General features: G+C 43.9%; 1 protein-coding gene across 4 annotated transcripts; it reads left to right on the forward strand.

Annotated features, from left to right (window-relative positions):
* agbl5 (AGBL carboxypeptidase 5) lies at positions 1 to 19,931 on the forward strand. Of its 4 annotated transcripts, none has more exons than XM_080452490.1 (17): positions 1 to 87; positions 2,503 to 2,764; positions 3,634 to 3,805; positions 4,139 to 4,305; positions 4,523 to 4,703; positions 5,081 to 5,259; positions 5,891 to 6,422; positions 6,931 to 7,100; positions 8,878 to 9,013; positions 9,516 to 9,733; positions 10,706 to 10,941; positions 13,559 to 13,738; positions 17,552 to 17,694; positions 17,985 to 18,037; positions 18,203 to 18,384; positions 18,552 to 18,670; positions 18,787 to 19,931. In XM_080452490.1, exons 2-17 carry the CDS (start codon positions 2,571 to 2,573, stop codon positions 18,862 to 18,864), a joined length of 2,940 nt encoding a protein of 979 aa, XP_080308616.1. In that variant the 5' UTR covers positions 1 to 87; positions 2,503 to 2,570; the 3' UTR covers positions 18,865 to 19,931. The 4 variants fall into 4 exon arrangements, 3 of the variants coding, with proteins under 3 accessions (XP_080308616.1, XP_080308618.1, XP_080308617.1); XM_080452491.1 differs by having other exon boundaries at positions 17 to 103; XM_080452492.1 differs by lacking the exon at positions 13,559 to 13,738.
* The last annotated feature ends 43 nt before the right edge of the window (positions 19,932 to 19,974 follow it).

A 19,974-nucleotide genomic window follows, 5' to 3' on the forward strand; every position in this document is an offset into this window, starting at 1 on the left:
ACTGGTCTGGTTTGGTTTGATGGTCGTGAAGAAGGACGGATCTGAAAGCAAACAATACGAAAGATGGACATCGATCCAATCTAAACAGTAAGACCGACCAGATGTACGTGTTTTCAAAACATGAACACAGATTATATAGAAGAGACTGCAGACAAAAATATTGATATTCCGTCGTGCTGTTTTGAACATCACAGTTTGTCAGCTAGCTGCAGCTAAAAAGGTTGCAACAATGTATCATCCTGGCTGCTAATTTAGCTCTGAAACTGAGAGTGCATCAAAATGGATACATTAACACCGGTGCGGTGCGAACATGATATTTAGGTTAATGGTTATTATCATGACATTGAGCAGTGTCGTCTTCTGTGACATGACAACCATCTTGTGTGACCCTTTTAGAATCGGTTGATCCATTCTAATTTGTGGTGGGTTGCCAGGGTAACGTTAGATGCTTTTTGTTTGCCATTTAAGATCAGTGATCACGAAAGTCGAACCAGTGCGAGGTTCTTCTGACATCAGGTTGTGGTGTGTCGTGTGTGACACTGTCTGTGGTCTCAATGTTAGAACGCATTCGTTCTATTCGGTGAAGAACAAGTTCTGCAGGTACAAGCAAGCAGTGTTGATCAATCAAGTGGTGATAGTTTTTACAAAGGCAGTAATCATCAGTATCATAGGTGCCTGGGTGGAGGTGCCTGGGTGGAGATGCTTGTGTGTACTGTATGTGAGAGCAAGATGGTAAGATGTTTATGAATGCATGCATGTAGGCTGTGTGTATCAATGTGCATGTAATGTCTATGTAATACAGTTACCGCTTTAGGATTTGTGTGTCAGTGTTGTGTTTGTTTCTGTGTTGCACAGTTTTTTGTTTTATGTTTATGTTTTTAAATTCTCAAATTAAAAGAGAATACAATCACGTCTTTAGCAAATTAATATCAGATAACAATCCCACCCCTACAAGAAAGCAAAAACACAAATACATATTTTAAAGAAGAATTTCATATCATACTTGCCAGCCTTAGTCGTAACGGATACCACGGCGAGTTAGACCGTGTTCAGGAGGCCTGTAACCCCATATATGGAGATAACTGACCTACCCAAGTCTGACATCATAGACTGCCTCCTGGAACTCCATATATGGTGATACTGACATACCTGAGTCTGACATCATAGACTTCCTTGTGGAACTCCATATTGAGCTAACCGAAACATCCAAGCCTGACATCATATACTCTATTTTTGGGCATGACCGACATTGGGACTCCATATATGGATATGACTGACTCATAGAGACATCACCCGGATGACACAAGCACCGTAGCCAGTGTTGTATTGGTGATTTTGTTAGTGGTGGGACTCTATTTTAATTACGTCACAGGCACGTCGCTTAATACCTACACTCAGGTCACACAATGGACGGTCATTGAATTTTGGATTTTGTGTGTGAGCTGACTTTGAACGTGTACATTTGTGATTTTTTCTTTTTGTAAAGTCCACACAATTGTTGTGAAAAAAAGGACAGAAAATAAACCATTCATTCATTCACAATTGATATGCATCTAGGCTCATTCCTACGTTAATTTATGCTGGTGTGACACCTGTCAGTTGGGAGCCTTTGTAAACTTTGTTGAGGTGTGAATTAAGGGTTGTTTTAAATCAATGCATGTGCGTGCGCGTGCTCCTGCTCAAAAAAGGGGTTGCACGGCGTGTTACCGCGGCCCATGACCAATGCATCCCTGACCGTAAACAACAATATAAAAGGCAAGGGAATCTCGGAGTTATTTTTTTTTTTAAATTTTTATCCCGCGATTTTGTAACCCATTTTTTTCACCCGGTGCCAATTTCCTAAGTGATCCTGGGCACTACACCAGCCCTACACCAGTATTACACCTGTCACCCCACAGTAGGGAGGCCAGGGCCGAGCTCATGCTTCCTTCAGGCATGAGAGCCAACTGACCTTCTTGTCACCTGACGGGGGGGAGTTTCCCTGGTTGGACGTAGCGCGTGGAAGGAACACGTTATTCCAACCAGTTCCCTTCCCCTCCATCAGGCGCCCCGGCTGTCATGGGGGAGGCGGTATAGTGACCAGGATTACTACATGTTTTTGTGAGGGTATTAACTACCCTAGGAGACACGGGGAGAACATGCAAACTCCACACAGAGTAGGCCCTTTCGCCAACCCCACCTAGGGTATGGGCGCTGATGACGCGGAGGAGAAGACACGCCCCCAGTGCCCACAGCGTCCCCGGCGGGAATCGAACCCAGGACCTTCTAGCTGTGAGGCGACAGCGCTACCGACTGCGCCACCGTGCCCCTGGGAATCTCGGAGTTAGATCAGATCCATCGGTGATACCCAGAGACTTCAACTACTTCTATGACACAAAGCATCAATATAGATTCCACTGAGACTATCTGCAAGACTAGACCTTTAAGACATTGACCAGTTCGGCTCCAACTTGTTGTAGTTGTAAGTAGTGACAAATCTAATTGGTTCTTGATTCTTGACAGGTAGTCTGTGTCCGACCCCAGGCTGGCATTTAGTTAAGGACCTGAGGGGGACGAAGAGACTTGGAAGCATGGAGGCACGCTTCGGCAATGTGGTGTTCAGCTCCAACTTTGATTCAGGGAACCTGGCCCGCGTGGACAAGGTGGAGCGGGGCAACTGCTCCCCTACTGCAGACACGCCCTCTGTCGGGAACGTCCCCGACTACGATTTCAACGTGTGGACAAGGCCGGATTGTGCTGGGACGGAACACGAGAATGGAAACAGGTAACTCCCTGAGGTTCATTAATCAAAAGCCTTTGACCTGTATTAATGATTTATGTTCGTGTCTGTCTGGTCGCTCTAACCTGACCCATCACTAATGGGATTATTCAGCCACATTTTAAAGAAAGCATTTTTTTTCTTGTGCCATCACACTGACACAAAACTAGTAAAGGATACAAATGACAAATAATGAAATGAACAATTAAAACGGATTAAACAGATGGAGAGTGAGAGAGAGTGAGCAAGAGAACGGTGTTTCCTTGTTCCAGGCCTGTGTAAAGTTGGATATTGCAAATAATATGTATATATATATATTTCAATTGCCATTGAAATATATCACCATCCTGGGGCTCTTGTGACATACCTACATACTTTGGTACATTGTCAAATAGTGTTTTTCATAAATTGTCATAGAACGAAGAAGTGGGTTTAAATCTCTTTCTTTCACCAAGCTCACAGTAATGACGTAGTCTTTGATCTACCTCAGTTCCAGTGTACGATGTGTCAATGTATGTAGCGGCAATACCTTGGACAGAGAGATCGCTTGCTTTTTGATAGACCGTACATAAATTCATATGTATGAGTGACTGATACTTTTTGCATTTTTTGTCTACTGTAATGCTTGAATTTGCTTGACAGGGATCAATAGAGTTGAATCAAATCTCATCCAATCTAATATTGTGAGTTTCAATGCTTTGCCATTTAACTTCTCTGCCAGTTATGATTTGATGTCATTAATTTTGGGCCCAAAACAGTGCATATCAAGAGACGTGTTTGTGTACTGTATGGTCACCGCACCTAGCCTGTTGTTGGAGCTCCATTATTTACTCTGTTGTTTTCCATGATTCATATGATGTGTCTTTGCATGCCAGGTCATGGTTTTACTTCAGCGTGCGCGGTGCCATGCCGGGGAAGGTGCTGAAGATCAATGTGATGAACATGAACAAGCAGAGTAAACTGTACAGCCAGGGCATGGCGCCGCTGGTACGCACACTACCTGGAAAAACACGCTGGGAAAGGGTCAGAGACAGACCCACTTTTGAGGTACAAATTCGCACCCACATCCACCCATGAACTCATTTTACCACTGTGACCAACTGGTCATGCACCACTGCCACAATCACATTTACCTCTACTTGTTATTGCAAACACACACCTAAAAGGCCACATAACCTGCTGGCAAACACAATTTGAGAGATATGTGGAGATTTTTAATTACTGATCTTGACACATGTCTTGACCTGGACTCGAACCCAGAACCTTGCAAATATGTTTTCAGTGCATACTCCAGTTAGCCACCAGGGTGCTGCAATACTGAATATGTGGACGGTGTGTTTATTTAATTTTTTTATTATCATTTCTTCTCATGTCAACCAGATGGTGGACAACCAGTTCATCCTGTCGTTCACCCACCGGGTGTTGGAGGTGCGTGGGGCGACCACCTACTTCTCCTTCTGCTATCCGTTCTCCTACGGCGAGAACCAGGAGCTGCTGGGACGTCTGGACCAGAGCTACTCCAGTGGCGCCCAGCTCAGCCCCAATAGGTAGAACAGGACTCGCGTTAACGCACGGTGCTCAGCGCTTATAAAACATTGGCTTTGGACGGCCGTCTCTGTTGCTCTCGTTTGTTCAGTCGTTCTCTCATTTATCCCTTTCTTTCTTTTACTCTCGTTTATCCCTTCCCATTCTTTCTTTCATATTCTTGTTTATCCCCTTCCTTCCTTCCTTCCTAATTCGCCCCTGGCTCTCCCTCCCTCGCAGCAGTGCACCAGAGAGCGTATATTACCACAGGGAGTTGCTGTGCCACTCTCTGGATGGTAACAGGGTGGACCTGCTGACTGTGACCAACTGTAGCGGGATGCGGGAAGAGAGGGAGCCCCGCTTGACCAATCTGTTTCCCGACAACAGCACCCCACGGCCGCACCGCTTCCCTGGAAAACGGGTAAAAAAACAACAACATTCTGGCCTGGGCCGCTGGCGTAGAGGTCCACGCACCTAGGCTCAATGTAGCCTGACAGTGCGTCGCGGGTTCAAGTCCCGATCCCGGCGGCCTTTGCTGCATGTCACTCCCCATCTCTCTCCCCATTTCCTGTCAGCCTACTTTCCTATCCATAAAGGCATAAAAGCCCCCCAAATAATCTGAGGGTAAATGCAAGCCTGATTTATACTTTGCTGCATGGCAGTACAGCAGAAATATGTATTTTCAGAGAGCAACACCGTCTTTAATTTTGACGTCCTCTTTAGGATGACGATTGATAGTAACAGTGAAGCTGACTGTGTGTGTGTGTGTGTGTGTGTGTGTGTGTGTGTGTGGCGCAGGTGTTTTTCCTCAGCAGTCGCGTGCACCCTGGGGAGACTCCCTCCTCGTTCGTCTTCAATGGTTTTCTCAGCTTCATCCTGAGAAGGGATGACCCGCGGGCTCATGCACTCCGTAACATGTTCGTCTTCAAGCTCATTCCCTTGCTCAATCCAGATGGGGTGGTCCGTGGCCACTACAGGTATGACGCACATGCACACAGGCAACACGCTCACGCACACACTGCACTCGCAACAATATTAATATTCTCTTACAAGGTGACATTGTTCAGATGTCATATCATGTTCGTTGTGATGTGTGTTTTCTTTGTATTCGTTTCTGTGCGATTTGTTGTCTGTCTGTGGTGGTCAACAAAATTAGTTTCCATTAGTTCTACATTTAACAGGGTAGGTTGCATTCTTTAAGTTGGATCAAGTTCAAAGTCAAACGTGCATTATGTGCATTATTATGCATGGCTTTATAACCTTTAACCAGTGGCCCTACAAAGGTTTTGAAGCCATGCACCCTGAAGCCATACAAATAATGCAGAAGTATGCAGTGGGGCTTCTGCTGCTGTTATCCCACCCTAAAGATGCAGACACACTGGTTCCGCGGACTGTCAAGTCGACGTATCCAACTCATGTTCTACAGAGAGCAGGAGATCCGGCGTGCGGTGCATGACGGATACGGCACCTCGAGTTCACGGACCAACCGCTGTATTTGACTTTGCAGATCAAACTATCAACCTAGGCAGTGCTGATCAAATATGAATCAAGATTCTGTTACTGCATTGCCTATTTTCTGCCTCAAATGTTTCCATGTTCCCTGTGCAGGACTGATTCCAGGGGTGTGAACCTGAACAGACAGTATCTGAACCCCAGCCCTGAACTACACCCTTCAATTTATGCAGCCAAAGCACTGCTGCTGTACCACCACACTGGCAACCGCCTGCAGAACATGCACTCTAATGCACACCCCAAAAGCCCCACACTAACACCCACCATCCCCCTCGGCGCCAAGCCCACCAACCAGCCGCAAGCTCCTCCCCTCACTGCTCTGGAAATCACCCTGAACCAACGGAACACGGAGAAGGACACAAACCCCGCCCACCAGGAAGTCCCCATGGTAATGATGGCGGAGAATGCCTGGGTCGCTACAGAGATGGGAAAGGGGGACGGGAACCATCCGGCGGTCTCGTCGGAGACGGTGGCCCCGATTACCGTAGAGCTATTGGCCCCACAGGAAGAGCAGGAGCCTATCCCACCCCATGAGGGGGGAGTGGCCTATTATGTGGACTTACACGGTCACGCCTCAAAGCGGGGCTGCTTCATGTACGGAAACAACCTTCCTGACGAAAGCCAACAGGTGAAAAGCAGTTGATATTACAGTATTATTATAAAGTGTGTGTGTGTGTGTGTGTGTGTGTGTGTGTGTGTGTGTGTGTGTGTGTGTGTGTGTGTGTGTGTGTGTGTGTGTGTGTGTGTGTGTGTGTGTGTGTGTGTGTGTGTGTGTGTGTGTGTGTGTGTGTGTGTGTGTGTGTGTGTGTGTGTGTGTGTGTGTGTGTGTGTGTGTGTGTGTGTGTCTCTCTCTCTCTGTCTGTCTGTTTGGATTAATTATCCTTGATATCCGTGATACCAAGAAAAAGCACGAGGGGGCGGGATTAATAGACAAAGTCCACAGGCCAATCAAAGCACTTTTCTGTGCCTAATTATTCAGAAAACCCCAGACCCCAGAAAATCCACTGAATGTTCAAAATTAAGTTTTTTGGGGTGTAATTGAGGTCAAATTCCAAAAGTTGAAGATCCATGGTCACATATTTATTTCTCCAATGCTGTAGGGGTGGTGGAATATTAACCTGAACTCTTCATTGCAGGTAGAGAACATGCTCTACCCGAGGCTGATTGCCGTGAACGCTGCACACTTTGACTTTCAAGGCTGTAACTTCTCGGAGAAGAACATGTATGCCCGGGACAAGAGGGACGGCCAGTCGAAAGAGGGCAGCGGGCGAGTGGCCATTCACAAGGCCATAGGACTGTTGCACAGGTCAGAGATCATGCGACACACACACATGCACACAGAGGCTCAGGCAGGCCATGTTAAATGTAGTAAGTTCTGGAGGAAAATTCAATTAAAATGTATTCTTCAAGACTTGGAAGAGTCTGTAAACTATTTACAGACTGAACAATTGGTCTGTGCCAATGAAGTTAATTTGTAAAGCTCTTATCAGGCTTCAGCAGAATACCCACAACATTCAGTTTATTAACAGCTGAGGACCAGAAGCCAAACTGCTTTATTTTTTTCATTCTTTCATTTATTGGATCGCAGTTTAAGTTCCTGTGACAAAAGCTTCTTAGACTAAAGCTGGAAGGACTTATCTCACACAAGTCTCTGTTGGAAGCCAACCGACATTTATTAACCACCAAACAGACAAGGGAGCCTCAAGTTTTGGATAATAAAACTTAAATACCATACATTTCCAAGACAGACACAGCAGTCAGAGATTGACTACTTTTCCGGTGTCTCCGGCTGCCACTTACTGTGGCCTGAGACTCGCTGCAAAAACAGAAGAGAAAGTGGGCCTGATTGACTGGCTTTTAAGGTTCACAGGCAATCTAATCAGGCCAATTAGAAACAAGTGAGACACATACCATACATTCCACACAAACCTGCTGATGTAAAGAGAGTGGGTCAAGGGAAGTCCAAAATTCTTCATCATGTCACTCATGTAGACGTGAACGTGGGCCATTTGAATGTATTATAGAGAGAGACGGGACTGCGATTTTTGGTCGTTAGTAATCAACAAATGCATCTCTTTATAATATGTACTGTATATAGCGTGTATCTTGTTAAATCAATATGTTTTAAAAAGAAATGCAACATTTGCTATTTTTTAAGTGAGAACAGGTAATGTTACATGCCTTGTTGACATATTTTAAGCCAGCATTACCTTGTTAACTTGGTTAACTATGGTGCAAAGGAATCCGTCATAACCTGTGTTCATGGTCACTTCTCCATTGGAATTAAAACCTACTTCTGGTCTCCTGAACCCATGTAACACAGATACATGAAATCAAAGTTGGGGTGTCTTGGTTTCATCCTAACCCTTTGGTTCCATTTTCTAAATAGGAAACAGATAAACCTTTTTGACGGCAGTCAATATGGCTAAGGCTTTTTCCATTCAGGCCAGAGTCACAGTGCAGCTATTGTGCATGTTTGCTCACTGGAAAGGCACTAATGGAACAGAGCCTTAATTAGTATACTGTCATTGTGCAACCCCTGAAGGAAGTAACATTGCACAGCAAAATGCATTTCTGTCAGTATGGCTGTCAAAAAAGTATTTTAGAAACGACAGTTTCTCTCTTCGTTCATTCAGAAATTCAGAGGGGTCGGAGCATTAGCGTTCGGAAATTCAGTGCACACCGACCACTCAATGAAAAGCTACGTTGTCCGAACGTCTGAAAAATGGCAGAGGAAGGAAGTCATTGCAAAATGCAGTGGTTGCAGCTTGAGAGTACCAAACAAGTCTATAGACAGTATTAAGGTGTAACAAAACAAGTAATAATCATGCTACAGTAACAGTATACATGGGATGAATTAACGTTCATTTGAATTAATTTTAAAAGATAGAAAATGGCAACATTAGTTAACGAGAATTTACTTTGACCGTTCGTAAATTAACTGATGAATGATCAGAATGCTCAAATCCAGAGCACTCTGAAATGGGAGCAGATGGTCAGTGTATTTCCGAACGCGCCCTTTGTCTTTCTATCTCACTGTCACATTGTCTCTCTCTCTCTCTCATTTTGTTTCCTCCCCGCAGTTATACATTGGAGTGTAACTACAACACAGGAAGAACAATGAACACCATCCCGCCTGCCTGCCATGACAATGGACGGGCAACGCCTCCACCTCCTCCCTCGTTCCCCCCCAAATACACCCCCGAAATATTTGAACAGGTGGGTGTGTTGGGAATTGCAAGTTTCTGTGTCCGGAATGGGAGAAACACACACACTGTTCATTTTTAACACGCATGATAGAACATTTGTTTCTGATCAAGCAATCTGATTTGTTGAGAGCCATATGTCATTTCCCATAATGTCACAAGATAGGACGTTGCTTAGCAATGCATAAACAGAGCAGTTATTTAAACCTTGATAGCTCAGTTTCAATCACATTATGAAATCGGATTATGTATACAAAATGTATAAACATAATAGAAAACTTGAGGTCATGTTTTATAGAGAATAACATCGCAGCTTTGATGATCTATGTATATTATTCGTCATAACACACTCCATCCCATGACCCCAGCTTTTCTGTCCTCATCTAACAATTTTCATCTACAATTTGTCCTGAATCTTTACGGTATTTTGAAAGAATAATTATTTTAATGAAGAATATATACATGTGTGTGCGTTTACGTGTGTGTGTGTGTGTGTGTGTGTGTGTGTGTTCCAGGTGGGTCGCGCCGTGGCCATCTCAGCCTTGGACATGGTGGAATGCAACCCCTGGCCTCGGCTCGTGCTGTCGGAGCACAGCTCCCTGACAAATCTCCGAGCCTGGATCCTTAAACACGTCCGCAACACCAAGGGCCTCAGCACACACATACACGCCCCGCCCCCTCCCAGGATACACCACAGTGGCAGCAAGGCGTCGCCGCCAAAGACCTTCAACAAGTGGGTTTGCACATTTTCATGCACACTTCATGTTTAACTCACGTGCTGCTTTACATGTTTTAATATTTTAGTTTTGGGCTTTGTTTTCACGGTGTGCCCAGGGTTTGTCTGTAGACTTGGATAGTAGTACAGTAGGTGCGATATTAAAATTCCATTATTGGGAAGGCTGTCATGGATTTTGTTTATTGTGTATTTCTTTGTAGGTTTCAGCACCCAGTTTAAGTTTCTGTGTTACGGAGTAGAGTTCATTTAATGTATTCACCACAAAGGTTGACCAATCACAGCTCCAACTACTACAGCAGGGGTTCCCAAAGTCGGGGTCGCGACCACTTGGGGTCGCGGGAGACTGACGGTGGGGTCGCGAAATTATTTTGGGTCATTTTTTTATTCAACAGAATGGATGAAATACAACCTAAAATGATTACAAATAGTACATTTTACCAGTTTAATACATTTCAAATGCGCGCCGAACGTGCAAGTATGCATAAATTACCTCCAGGTTTAGGTGGGGTCGCGAGTCAATGGCCGCCTTATTTTGGGGTCGCGGGCTGAAAAGTTTGGGCACCCATGTACTACAGTACCACTGCACATGCATGACGTCACAAAACAGAAATGCAACGGTGGCCACATTGTCCAGTGTTGTACTGTACCTCGCCGCAGCAGAGAACATAGACACACCACGAACGGCACTGTAGCCTAACAGGTTGTTTTCAATTTGCACACCTTGTAACTCACCATCGATAGCTGAAAATTGGACAGGAGATTTGCTGTGATTTTTTTTTTTACAGATCCTAATTGTTTATTGAAAAAACTGGACAGGCTGTTATTAGAATCGGTCAAAAGAAAAGACAGTCCAGTTTGTCTTTCTGCCTTTTTAGTTGAATGCTCTTTTGAAAATAAATTTTAGCCTCATAAGGCAATTGCTAATACGAGTCTTTTTTTTATTTTGCGTGTGTGTGTGTGTGGGGGCAGCTCTCTGTCTGGTTCGGCATCGGAGAACACCCTGAGTCGCGTTCGCTGCAACAGCCACAGTAGCAGCAGCCAGACACCCTCCCCGAAGATCCACTCCTCTCCCAGCTTCACATTCGGCTGCCCCCCGCCACGCACGCACGTGCACACACACCACCACCATCACAGCAGCAGCAGCAGCAGCAGTAGCGCGCACGCCGGCGTCCGCGGAGGCAACAAGACACTTGGACCAGTCAGAGGTAAGACAATCTGCTCTGTCACTTCTCCTTCCCTTCGCTCTCCCTCCTCTTCTCCTCCCTCTGTCTTTCACGTTCTCTTGTTTTGACTCATCTCTCTCTCTATTCATGAAGGTTTAGGGAGGCTGAAGGCTGCTTGTGCTGGCCTTCGCTATTGAAGCTCTGCACACGAGCTCAAAGCTAGATTGATATGTTAACGATGATGCCGTTCTGTGTGCTGATTGGCTACTTGTGTTGCTGTGGTGGTGATGTAATGGCAGTCCAGCGCCTGGTTGTTTTTCGCTTGATTTTTAGGACACACTAACACATGGGCGAATGACCTCACCTTCACTAAAGCCTGATTTATCATATGCAGTTGCACATCGCGTCGAGCACCGAAAATAGCCGATTTACAAGTTCACAGCACATGATTGGCTTGTGGATCGGATTACTGCAAAAGTAATGGAAATAGCCGATCTACAAGCTCACAATGTGATGTGCATCGTTACTTTGTGTGCTTGTAGATCTGCTATTTTCTGGAGAACTAATATAATAATATCTCCTATATTAGGGACACCAGGTTGAAAGTGGTTATGTCTGTTTGTGGGGTTTTGTAAACATTTAAAGTATTGACTATTTGAGAACTTTTTACTGAGTAAATGATAACTAGGCCTATATTGGATCCATTGGAAAACATGTTCTATTTTCCATTTCCTGGAAAGTAACCGTTTTGGACGGTCCTACAAGCTTTCTGCCCAACAGCGATGATATACTGTAAACAGAAAGCCAAACGGACAGCCTCATTGCAAAAGTTTCATGCTTGCTTCACATGGCTCAACTGATTAAATTCTTATTGGCCTAGGATCCATTAAAAATCCCAGTCTTGTGGAACCCTAGAGGGTTTCGCGTCCCACTGGTCGGTCGCAGGTCATCCGTCCTCGTTTCCTCTCACTGTCTAAATCGAAAGCTGACAGCTTATGACTTGTAGTTGTTGTTTTTTCTCTCTAGGCCCGAAAAAATGACTAGTATTTTGGTTTCACATACTATAAGACATTGGTTCTCAAAGTGGGGTCCGGGGACCCCCAGGGGTCCTTGAGGGGGTTCCAGGGGGTCCCCAGCAAAATGTGTGAATATAGCATCACAATAACCTTAACATTTTGTACTTTGGCTATTCAAAAATAGCAGATATACAAGCTCATAGCGCGGCACCGAGTGCCGCGCTATGAGCTTGTAGATCTGCTATTTTTGAAAAATCTTGAAGATTCGTGCAAATCTTTGAATATATTTATTTTAAAGTGAACATTTTAACACAAATCTTTGCTTCTGGGAGTCCCTGGCACAACATATTTTCAGATGGGGTCCGCGGCCAAATACATATCAATTTGGGGGTCCCTGGCATGAAAAAGTTTGAGAAGCACTGCTATAAGACATCCAAACCTTAAATGGCTAGGAAACACTCATTTCCAACATGGGCTATTAGCAAAGGTGCAACAGTGTCACATAACAAACTGCATCATCCTTTAAACAGAATTAACTAAACGTAAAATTCAGATTAAGCCGTTTAATTCTTAATTTATTAACTAATTCTATTAATTTAATTTATTAATTAAACATCACAATAGTGGCGTTAAAGTGATTACTCACTTTAAAGGAGTAGTTCACCCCAAAAAAAACTTATTTTCTATCAATTACACACCCCATGAAGCATTGAATTCATGGAGATTTTTTTGTTTTTGTTGCATTCCTAAGCCAATAATTTGATGACCAGCGGAGTCAATTGAGACTCTTTGAGTCTCATGGTTGTGTGGGTGGCAACGATTCCACGGGACCGTACCTATGTTCCCCGGGTCCTATGTTCCCCGTTTCCTAGGGAGAGCGGGGAATATAGGACCTAACCTAAACCTAACCCTAACCATAACCTTAGTGGGGAACATAGAACCCGGGGAACATAGGTATGACCCCCGATTGCACCATTCCTCCGGTCTTCTACCTCCGCGACAACCTGCCTCACAAAAATGATATAGTTGAATGACAGCGGGAGTTTGCAGAGGGACATTGAAGTTCAGAGTTAGGTCATATCCATGTCGCTCAACATGATCCCGAAGCTCCAACAGCACCTGGCCTGTGATTGTCAATCTTAACTGTCTGTCTCACCAGCTGTGCCCAATCAATGCCATTAATCCGCAACGCCGCAACAAACTTTGTATGGAATTTTGCCTTTCAATAGGCATTTCGGAGACAAGGGAAACCCTAGAGCAGTCCCGAAAATGTATCATTTTTTGTCCCACAGGAAGTGAACAGAGCACATAATGTGCACAACCCCAGGTATAGACTAGTATTAAATTAACAGCAGAATTTAATTATTGTTTAAATTATTATTTAAAAATATCAAATTTGTATATTGACCAATATTCAAATATCGGGGGGGGGGGGGGCCAAGGTATGGCAACTACCACGCCTTGCCATACCCAAATGGCTGCTCTGCCCTTGGTGTTCTGTCTCTACACTGACCTATCTTAAATAATCAATAATCAATATTGGAGTGAAGGGCAGCCTTGACTGGGAGCTCCTGTGCATGGGTGCGTGTGTCCCCTGCATGTCTGAGCCAGGTGTGTGTGTGTGCCTCTCTCTCTCTGTGTAGATGCTAAGAGTCAAGAGAAGAGACGTCCCACCCACCACCGCTCCGTCCTCCGGTCTCCTAGCAACAGCCACACCCCCGCCGCCCGCCCCCCACTCTCACCCCCCTCCTCCTCCTCTTCCTCCTCCTCGTCGGTGTGTGCAGCGGGCGGCTGCCCCCTCCCGGCCTCTGTTAGTATGGCAGGTCTGTACTCCCTCCAGCCCCCAAGCCTGTCTGCCCTGCTCCCCTCACTGCAGGCGCTGGCCCGCCCTGGGCGGCTCCTCCAGGGCCAGGCTACCACCTCTCCAACTGGGCCCACCCAGGACTGAATATGTGTGTGTGTGCGTGTGTGTGCGTGTGTGTGCGTGCGTGCCTGCGTGCGTGCCTGCGTGTGTGCCTGTGTGTGTGCGAACAAGAACAAACTTGGTGCTAGCCTAACTGTTGTACATTCCTCTGATTTCCTTTTTCTTTTTTTTGGCCTTCTGACCTATTTACGAAATTAATATATCAGCAATATCTATTCTGCCCCTATTTTCAGATATAGATTTTATGTTTTTTCTGTAAATAAAGCAGTTCAAGCGGAGGGGGCTAGCTAAAATAGAGACTGCACTTTGAACCGGGCTATGAAGCACTGCACAGCCCAACCCAGAAATACTGATGCCAATGGAACTACATTCACAAGCCTTTTCGGCTTGTAGCCAAATCATAAGCTAGGAAGCTAAGTTACAGCATAAGTCTGTCTTTAGGGGGAAAAGAAGGATTTAACCGCCCCCCACCCCCTCCCCAATATTCCTATCTTAATAGGAGTTTTATTTCATTTTTTTTTACTTGTTCTGTTATAAGCTTGAAGCACATTTGGTTTTTACTTTTCTCTTTTAATGCTTTGTCATATTATTATACTTGCTTGCGTTTAATCTGGAGGCTTCACACCAGCAAACTTATTGCATATTGGCATATTGGTAGGTGTCACTAAATTGGACTGGATATGCTCTAGAATACATTTCACCTTCCAGAGAATTTAGACCACGTTTGACTTGAGCTGACATATTTTTTTTTGTAGTGTAAACGTATGATTGACAATGATTTGCTGTTATGGATTAATTTCATAGTTTTGGAGACTGTGCCGTGTCAATTCAGCCCGTGTCAGGCTGTGAAGCTCTGGAAGGCCTCAAAGTACTGTCATACAAACATCATGTGATGTAGGGCTGGGCAATGCTGTATATGGATATTATATCGATATCGTCTGTTTGAAAATTGTCAAAAGGATACACATTCAGTGGGCACCTAAAGCTTGTGGGCACCACAACGTCAAATTAGCTGTTTCTTTCCAAAACGTAAATAAATAAAGAATAAATGGTCAGAAATAATGTATTATTATTAATAATGTAATATAAATACAGGATTTTAACATGCACGGTACCAGGCATCAGACCTAAATTAGAGAAAAATTATATCATCACAAAACGACATTATGATCACAATATCAATATCTAGGTATTTGGCAATTTACAAAAAATGTTTAATGACATTTGATCATAATTATGCACATCGCCCAGCCCTAATGTGAAGCATTAGCTTTATGTCTTGTTCATGTCTATATGTGCACGGTTGTAATTATGTGTAAGCATGGTGTGACACCAGAGAGAGATCCTGTGGAGCAGCAGTTAATCATGGCCATAGTGTTTGATAACAAATCATAAGTAATATTTATTAAGTATTAATTAGGTTGTGTCCAGTGTACCTACAGTTTTTTTCTAAGCTGGTGTTGGGGTAGAGTTTATGATTTAAATCTAATGTATATATTTTAAACGAATTTAACCTTTTTATTTTAATTATTAAGCCGAAGTATATAATTTCACGTAAAATTCAAATTAAGCTGTTTAATTCTTAATTTATTTATGCACCTTTTTTACGATCCAATCATATGGATGTGTTTCCTGGTATCTAGTAGGCTTGTAACCATTGAATTCGGATTGCTGGCGGTATCTGAGGACCATGACCAGGATTGTACGCTGTGGTTGTTTAACTCTATATATTTTGTTGACTGGTGTCCCACAGGGGTCTATACCTCTGCTCCTTTTTTCTCTCGACACCATCTCTCCAACCAACATGTCGCAAGCTTGTAGATCTGATATGTTTGCCGAATGTTCGCCCCCAGGATAGAGACGCAGGGATTCATGAGGTTAAAGGCAAGCTGGTATGGTGCATCTTGTGCTTGGTGCGATACAGCTTTATAATCTCAGTGGGATTATTTGAAGAGACTCCACCAGATTTATACTAATGAGATTATAGTGTGTTGTTTTTTATTCTAATTCAGCTCATCTGCTACTCATCTCAGATCTTGATGAGATGTAAAGGGCACAGAGATTTGATGGACCTAAGCGGAGGTTTGGCTGTGTTGTAGAGATGGACAGTGGTAGTCTTTAACCCCCATAATATCAACTGACCAGCAAATACATCAGGCCAGGTAGCGAGTGGAGCATTGTTCCAATTAACCTTTACTGTCAAATCTGGAGTGTTAATTTTACTTAAAATGTACCTCTAGTGTTACTGTGTACCATTCCGATTTGTCAAGTTTCATGAGTGATGACATGTCTTCTGTTCTGTAGCTGTTGTCTGTCCCTGTGCTGTGATTTGTATTGTTGCAATGGTGTGCTCTGTCTGCATTGGTTTGCTGTTATGAGCAGTGGGTGTTTTGAGCGCCCAGCCCTCGTCTTGGCCAGGAACTCTTGAGTTTTGAGGCAGTCTGATGCTTTCTTCTTTCGCTTGCTTCCTTGTATCCCGAGTCCTCGCCAGGCAAGAAACTCGTCCTTACAAGGATGTGCTGACTGAGGTCGATGAGAAGGCCGAAGTGAAGTCTGGCTTTGACTGAAAGATCTATTTCAATTTAGTTGGCTTCGTTTTTTCCTATATACACTTACAAGGGACATTGATGTCAATTTTAAATTACTCTATTTTGGAACACAAAATATTAAACCGCAGCTTCCATTATTTGAATTTTGAATTAGGTTTAATCTTTTGATAGTCCTCATGTACTGTAGCCTATTACCCACTGCATACCTATACGTAGAAAACGTATAGCATGAGCTTTCAGTTCATGACCAACATCTCAGTAACTATGGACACCCTTAGACTTATCTACAATCACACTGTGAACGTTTGTGTCTCTTTCTTGGTTGTTATAGCCTATTTTCTCAAGTCAGAATAACAGGAATAAAGACATTGGGTGGAACACATAGTCACATTCTTACTCTTGTGCTCTTCAATGCACTCCTTAATTAATCCTAATTACACAGTGTCTGATTTTCAATCAGTTATTTTCGGCGAGTGACACTGTTGTGCAATGAAGTATACCTTAGGCTTTATTCCTTGTTGAGAATCTTGGCATTTCCTTCGATGTGGTGCTAACCTTCTCCTATAGGACTATGGTCATGTGTTTGTCTGTATGGATATGTCCTCCAGCCAGTGTACTGATGTCTGTGTTTACCCTGCTTTCTCTCCCTATTTAATCTCTAATAAAAACTATCCCTCTGTGGAGAAACTTTCATTCAAATGTGTGTGGGACCTCTCGTCTCTATTGACTCCACCCCTGTGTGTGTGTGTGTGTGTGTGTGTGTGTGTGTGTGTGTGTGTGTGTGTGTGTGTGTGTGCGTGCGTGCGTGCGTATGCGTTCAGTTGTTTTCCCCTCTATCCCACACCATCACAAAATGACTTATGATTCATCCCTTGCAGCTTTCATCTATAGCAAATGTAATGACCGCTGTCTGCTTGTTAGGCGTAATGCACACGTAAGGCACATGTACACGTGGCTAGACATCTAAACATCTATGATATGGACAATGCATAATGACCTCTGCCAGTTTATTGCATAATCTACTTGCACTAATACTTCCAATTTCCATATTTTTTATAAAACATTGCATGCATCATGGATTGATATTATGTGCTTCATCTTGCTTCTCTCTTCCCTCCCTCCCTCCCTGGTTGTGATGTACTGTGCTCCTCTCTGGTCGGCAGGCCTCAGCTGTCCGGATGGCCAGACCGGAGGGTCCAGTCCGGTGGGTGGGCCCAGGAGGGTCTACCCCATGCGGTCTGGGAAAGGGGGGAGAGGAGGCCGGAGTCTTACATTCATACATCAACCTCCAGAGCCACACACAAAGGTCAGATTGTCTGGATAACTCGCCCACACTTGAGGGAACAGCCATGAAGCACCTTTTAATATCATTAAAGAATCCTCCCTGCATCTCACCCTCATATATATTGACATACCGGTATTTATATATGCACTGTAAAATCCTGATTTTATATAAATGTATAAATATATGTGTGTGTTTGTAAAAAATCACTTTGAAAATGTAAACGACGCATCATCATACATAACTGTCAGTGTTTTTGCTCTGCTGCATATGTTCTGCTTTTCTTAGTTTACACTCTTGTCTCTCTGACCCAGACTCCAAAAAAACAGGGACCAGATCACATCCTTGCCTCCATTGAGTTCAGCAAGTTAGTAAACATTTTTATAAGTCTATGGGTATATTCAAGTTTTATGAACACATGATTTAGGAAATACATTTTCATAAATCTGCAGTCTCCCCCAAGTGACTGAAAATTGCGAATGCTAATAAATATGGGTGGATATCATTATTATAGTCTCTGTCACCTGACCAGGTGTGAGCTGCAGCCTCGGATGAGTCGCATCCCCATCAGGAGGGCGGGGTCAACTGAAACCACTCCCACACGTGACATAAACACCTCCCCTTCTAGCAATAATCCCACATATGAGGATTCAGCGACCATGAAGGTCTGGAGACTCATCAAACCTGACCTCCGCAGACACTTGTCATTGTCAGGCATGTACACACACACACCCCGAAGATAACCTCTGTTTCCTACACATGTCAGTTTTATGAGTCTTGCCTCCTAGTGCTCTGTGAAAACCACTTGAAATGTTCCTTCCTTATCCTAAACATAACTTACGACTATGCAGTGACTCTTATTGTCTCCTTTCACTGTGCAGGTGTATCTGGTCCTAAACAATTAACTTCTAAAGCTCTGAACTGTACAGACAGGAGTTTCCTCTGTCAAGGAGATTCTATCATCGAGGCCGCACCAGAGACCGAGCAACAACGGCAACAGGTGAAAATAGGCAGACTCGCCAGATAAGAAAGAGTTCAACCCAAATATAAGTAAAGCTAGAGTTCAACTCAAATATAAGTAAAGCTTGACCCGGCTCTGTCTTGTTCCCCTCCTAGGTTGAAGGGACTCCACTCATCTCACTGTCTGAGCCTGTGAATGTGTGTGAAACATCGCCCCTGTGTGGAGAGGCATAGGAACTGCACTTCACCGCTCTCCAAAATCGACGCACACGCCCGTCTGTGGCTTCTTATGGCTTAAGCCTAGTCCACACCTACGCAAAAAGATGCAACTGCTTGCAACCATTATTCCCAAATTGCACCGGTCTGCAACTGCTCAGTCCAGACCGCTGCAATTTCTTGCAATTTGAGTTTGAATTTGAAAAGTGTGACTAGTTGCATTGGAGTGGACTGGCTTTTAGATGCAGCAAATACAGCTAGAGTGTGACACCATAAGAAGCATAAAATATCTGATATCCAAGATAGTTCTGAGAAGATTGGGTCATGATGAGAGGTCAACTTGGGCCCACATTACATTACTTTTCCAGAAAGGGCTGTCATACATGCTCAATGCCTCACGTCACATTCACAGTTCATGCACATATTCCCCCCTGGGACCAGGTAATGTCCAGAATATCCAGTGCTGAACAGCTCGATATTTGGGGGGTTAAGTGCCTTTGCTCAAGGGTACCATAAGAGTAGTTGTTGAGGGAGGAGCCATCCTCAATTCATTTACCCCAACCAGATTTTCCCAGCTGGTCTGAGACTCAAACTGGATAGCTTCTGATTGAAAGCCTCTAACCTTTTGGCTTCCACTGCCGAAGTTATCCCCCGTTTGTGCCCTTATTACAATTCCTGTCTCTTTTTTCGTTCATGTCATAAATGCACTGACCAGTTTCACCGTTTTGCACTACTATCTACCACCTGTTACTCCAGCACATGAATACAGAGACCTGACATTTACTGATAAGCACCCTAGCACCTTTTTAATTGTAAAAACTTTTTGATGTATTTTAGAAGAATGTGTGCAAGTGATTATGTGTTTCCTTTGTGAGCAACCCAGAGTGTGTATAAAACTTTGTATTGTACATCTGTTACCCGTCACACATTCCTAGAGCTTTATTTATATGTTCACAACACTCTGATAAAATACTGTAATATGAAATATAACTATTGTGTGTGAGGCTAAGTGTGTTGTATTGCTGTCAATTATAAACAAGCAGATCATGGACTGAACATTTCTCAATGAATAAAACAGTCACTACTCACTACTGTCAACTCATTTTAGCCATCATTACCCTCTTAGGT

This window comes from Gymnoscopelus braueri (assembly GCF_963280865.1).
Source record: "Gymnoscopelus braueri genome assembly, chromosome: 16".
NCBI lineage: Eukaryota > Metazoa > Chordata > Actinopteri > Myctophiformes > Myctophidae > Gymnoscopelus > Gymnoscopelus braueri.

Excerpts from the sequence above, each read along its gene's own strand:
- agbl5 (XM_080452490.1), top strand. The coding sequence starts at position 2,571 with ATGGAGGCACGCTTCGGCAATGTGGTGTTCAGCTCCAACTTTGATTCA. Across the intron at positions 7,101-8,877 it reads GCCATAGGACTGTTGCACAG|TTATACATTGGAGTGTAACT; the intron begins GTCAGAGATCAT and ends TCCTCCCCGCAG. Across the intron at positions 9,014-9,515 it reads CCCCCGAAATATTTGAACAG|GTGGGTCGCGCCGTGGCCAT; the intron begins GTGGGTGTGTTG and ends TGTGTGTTCCAG.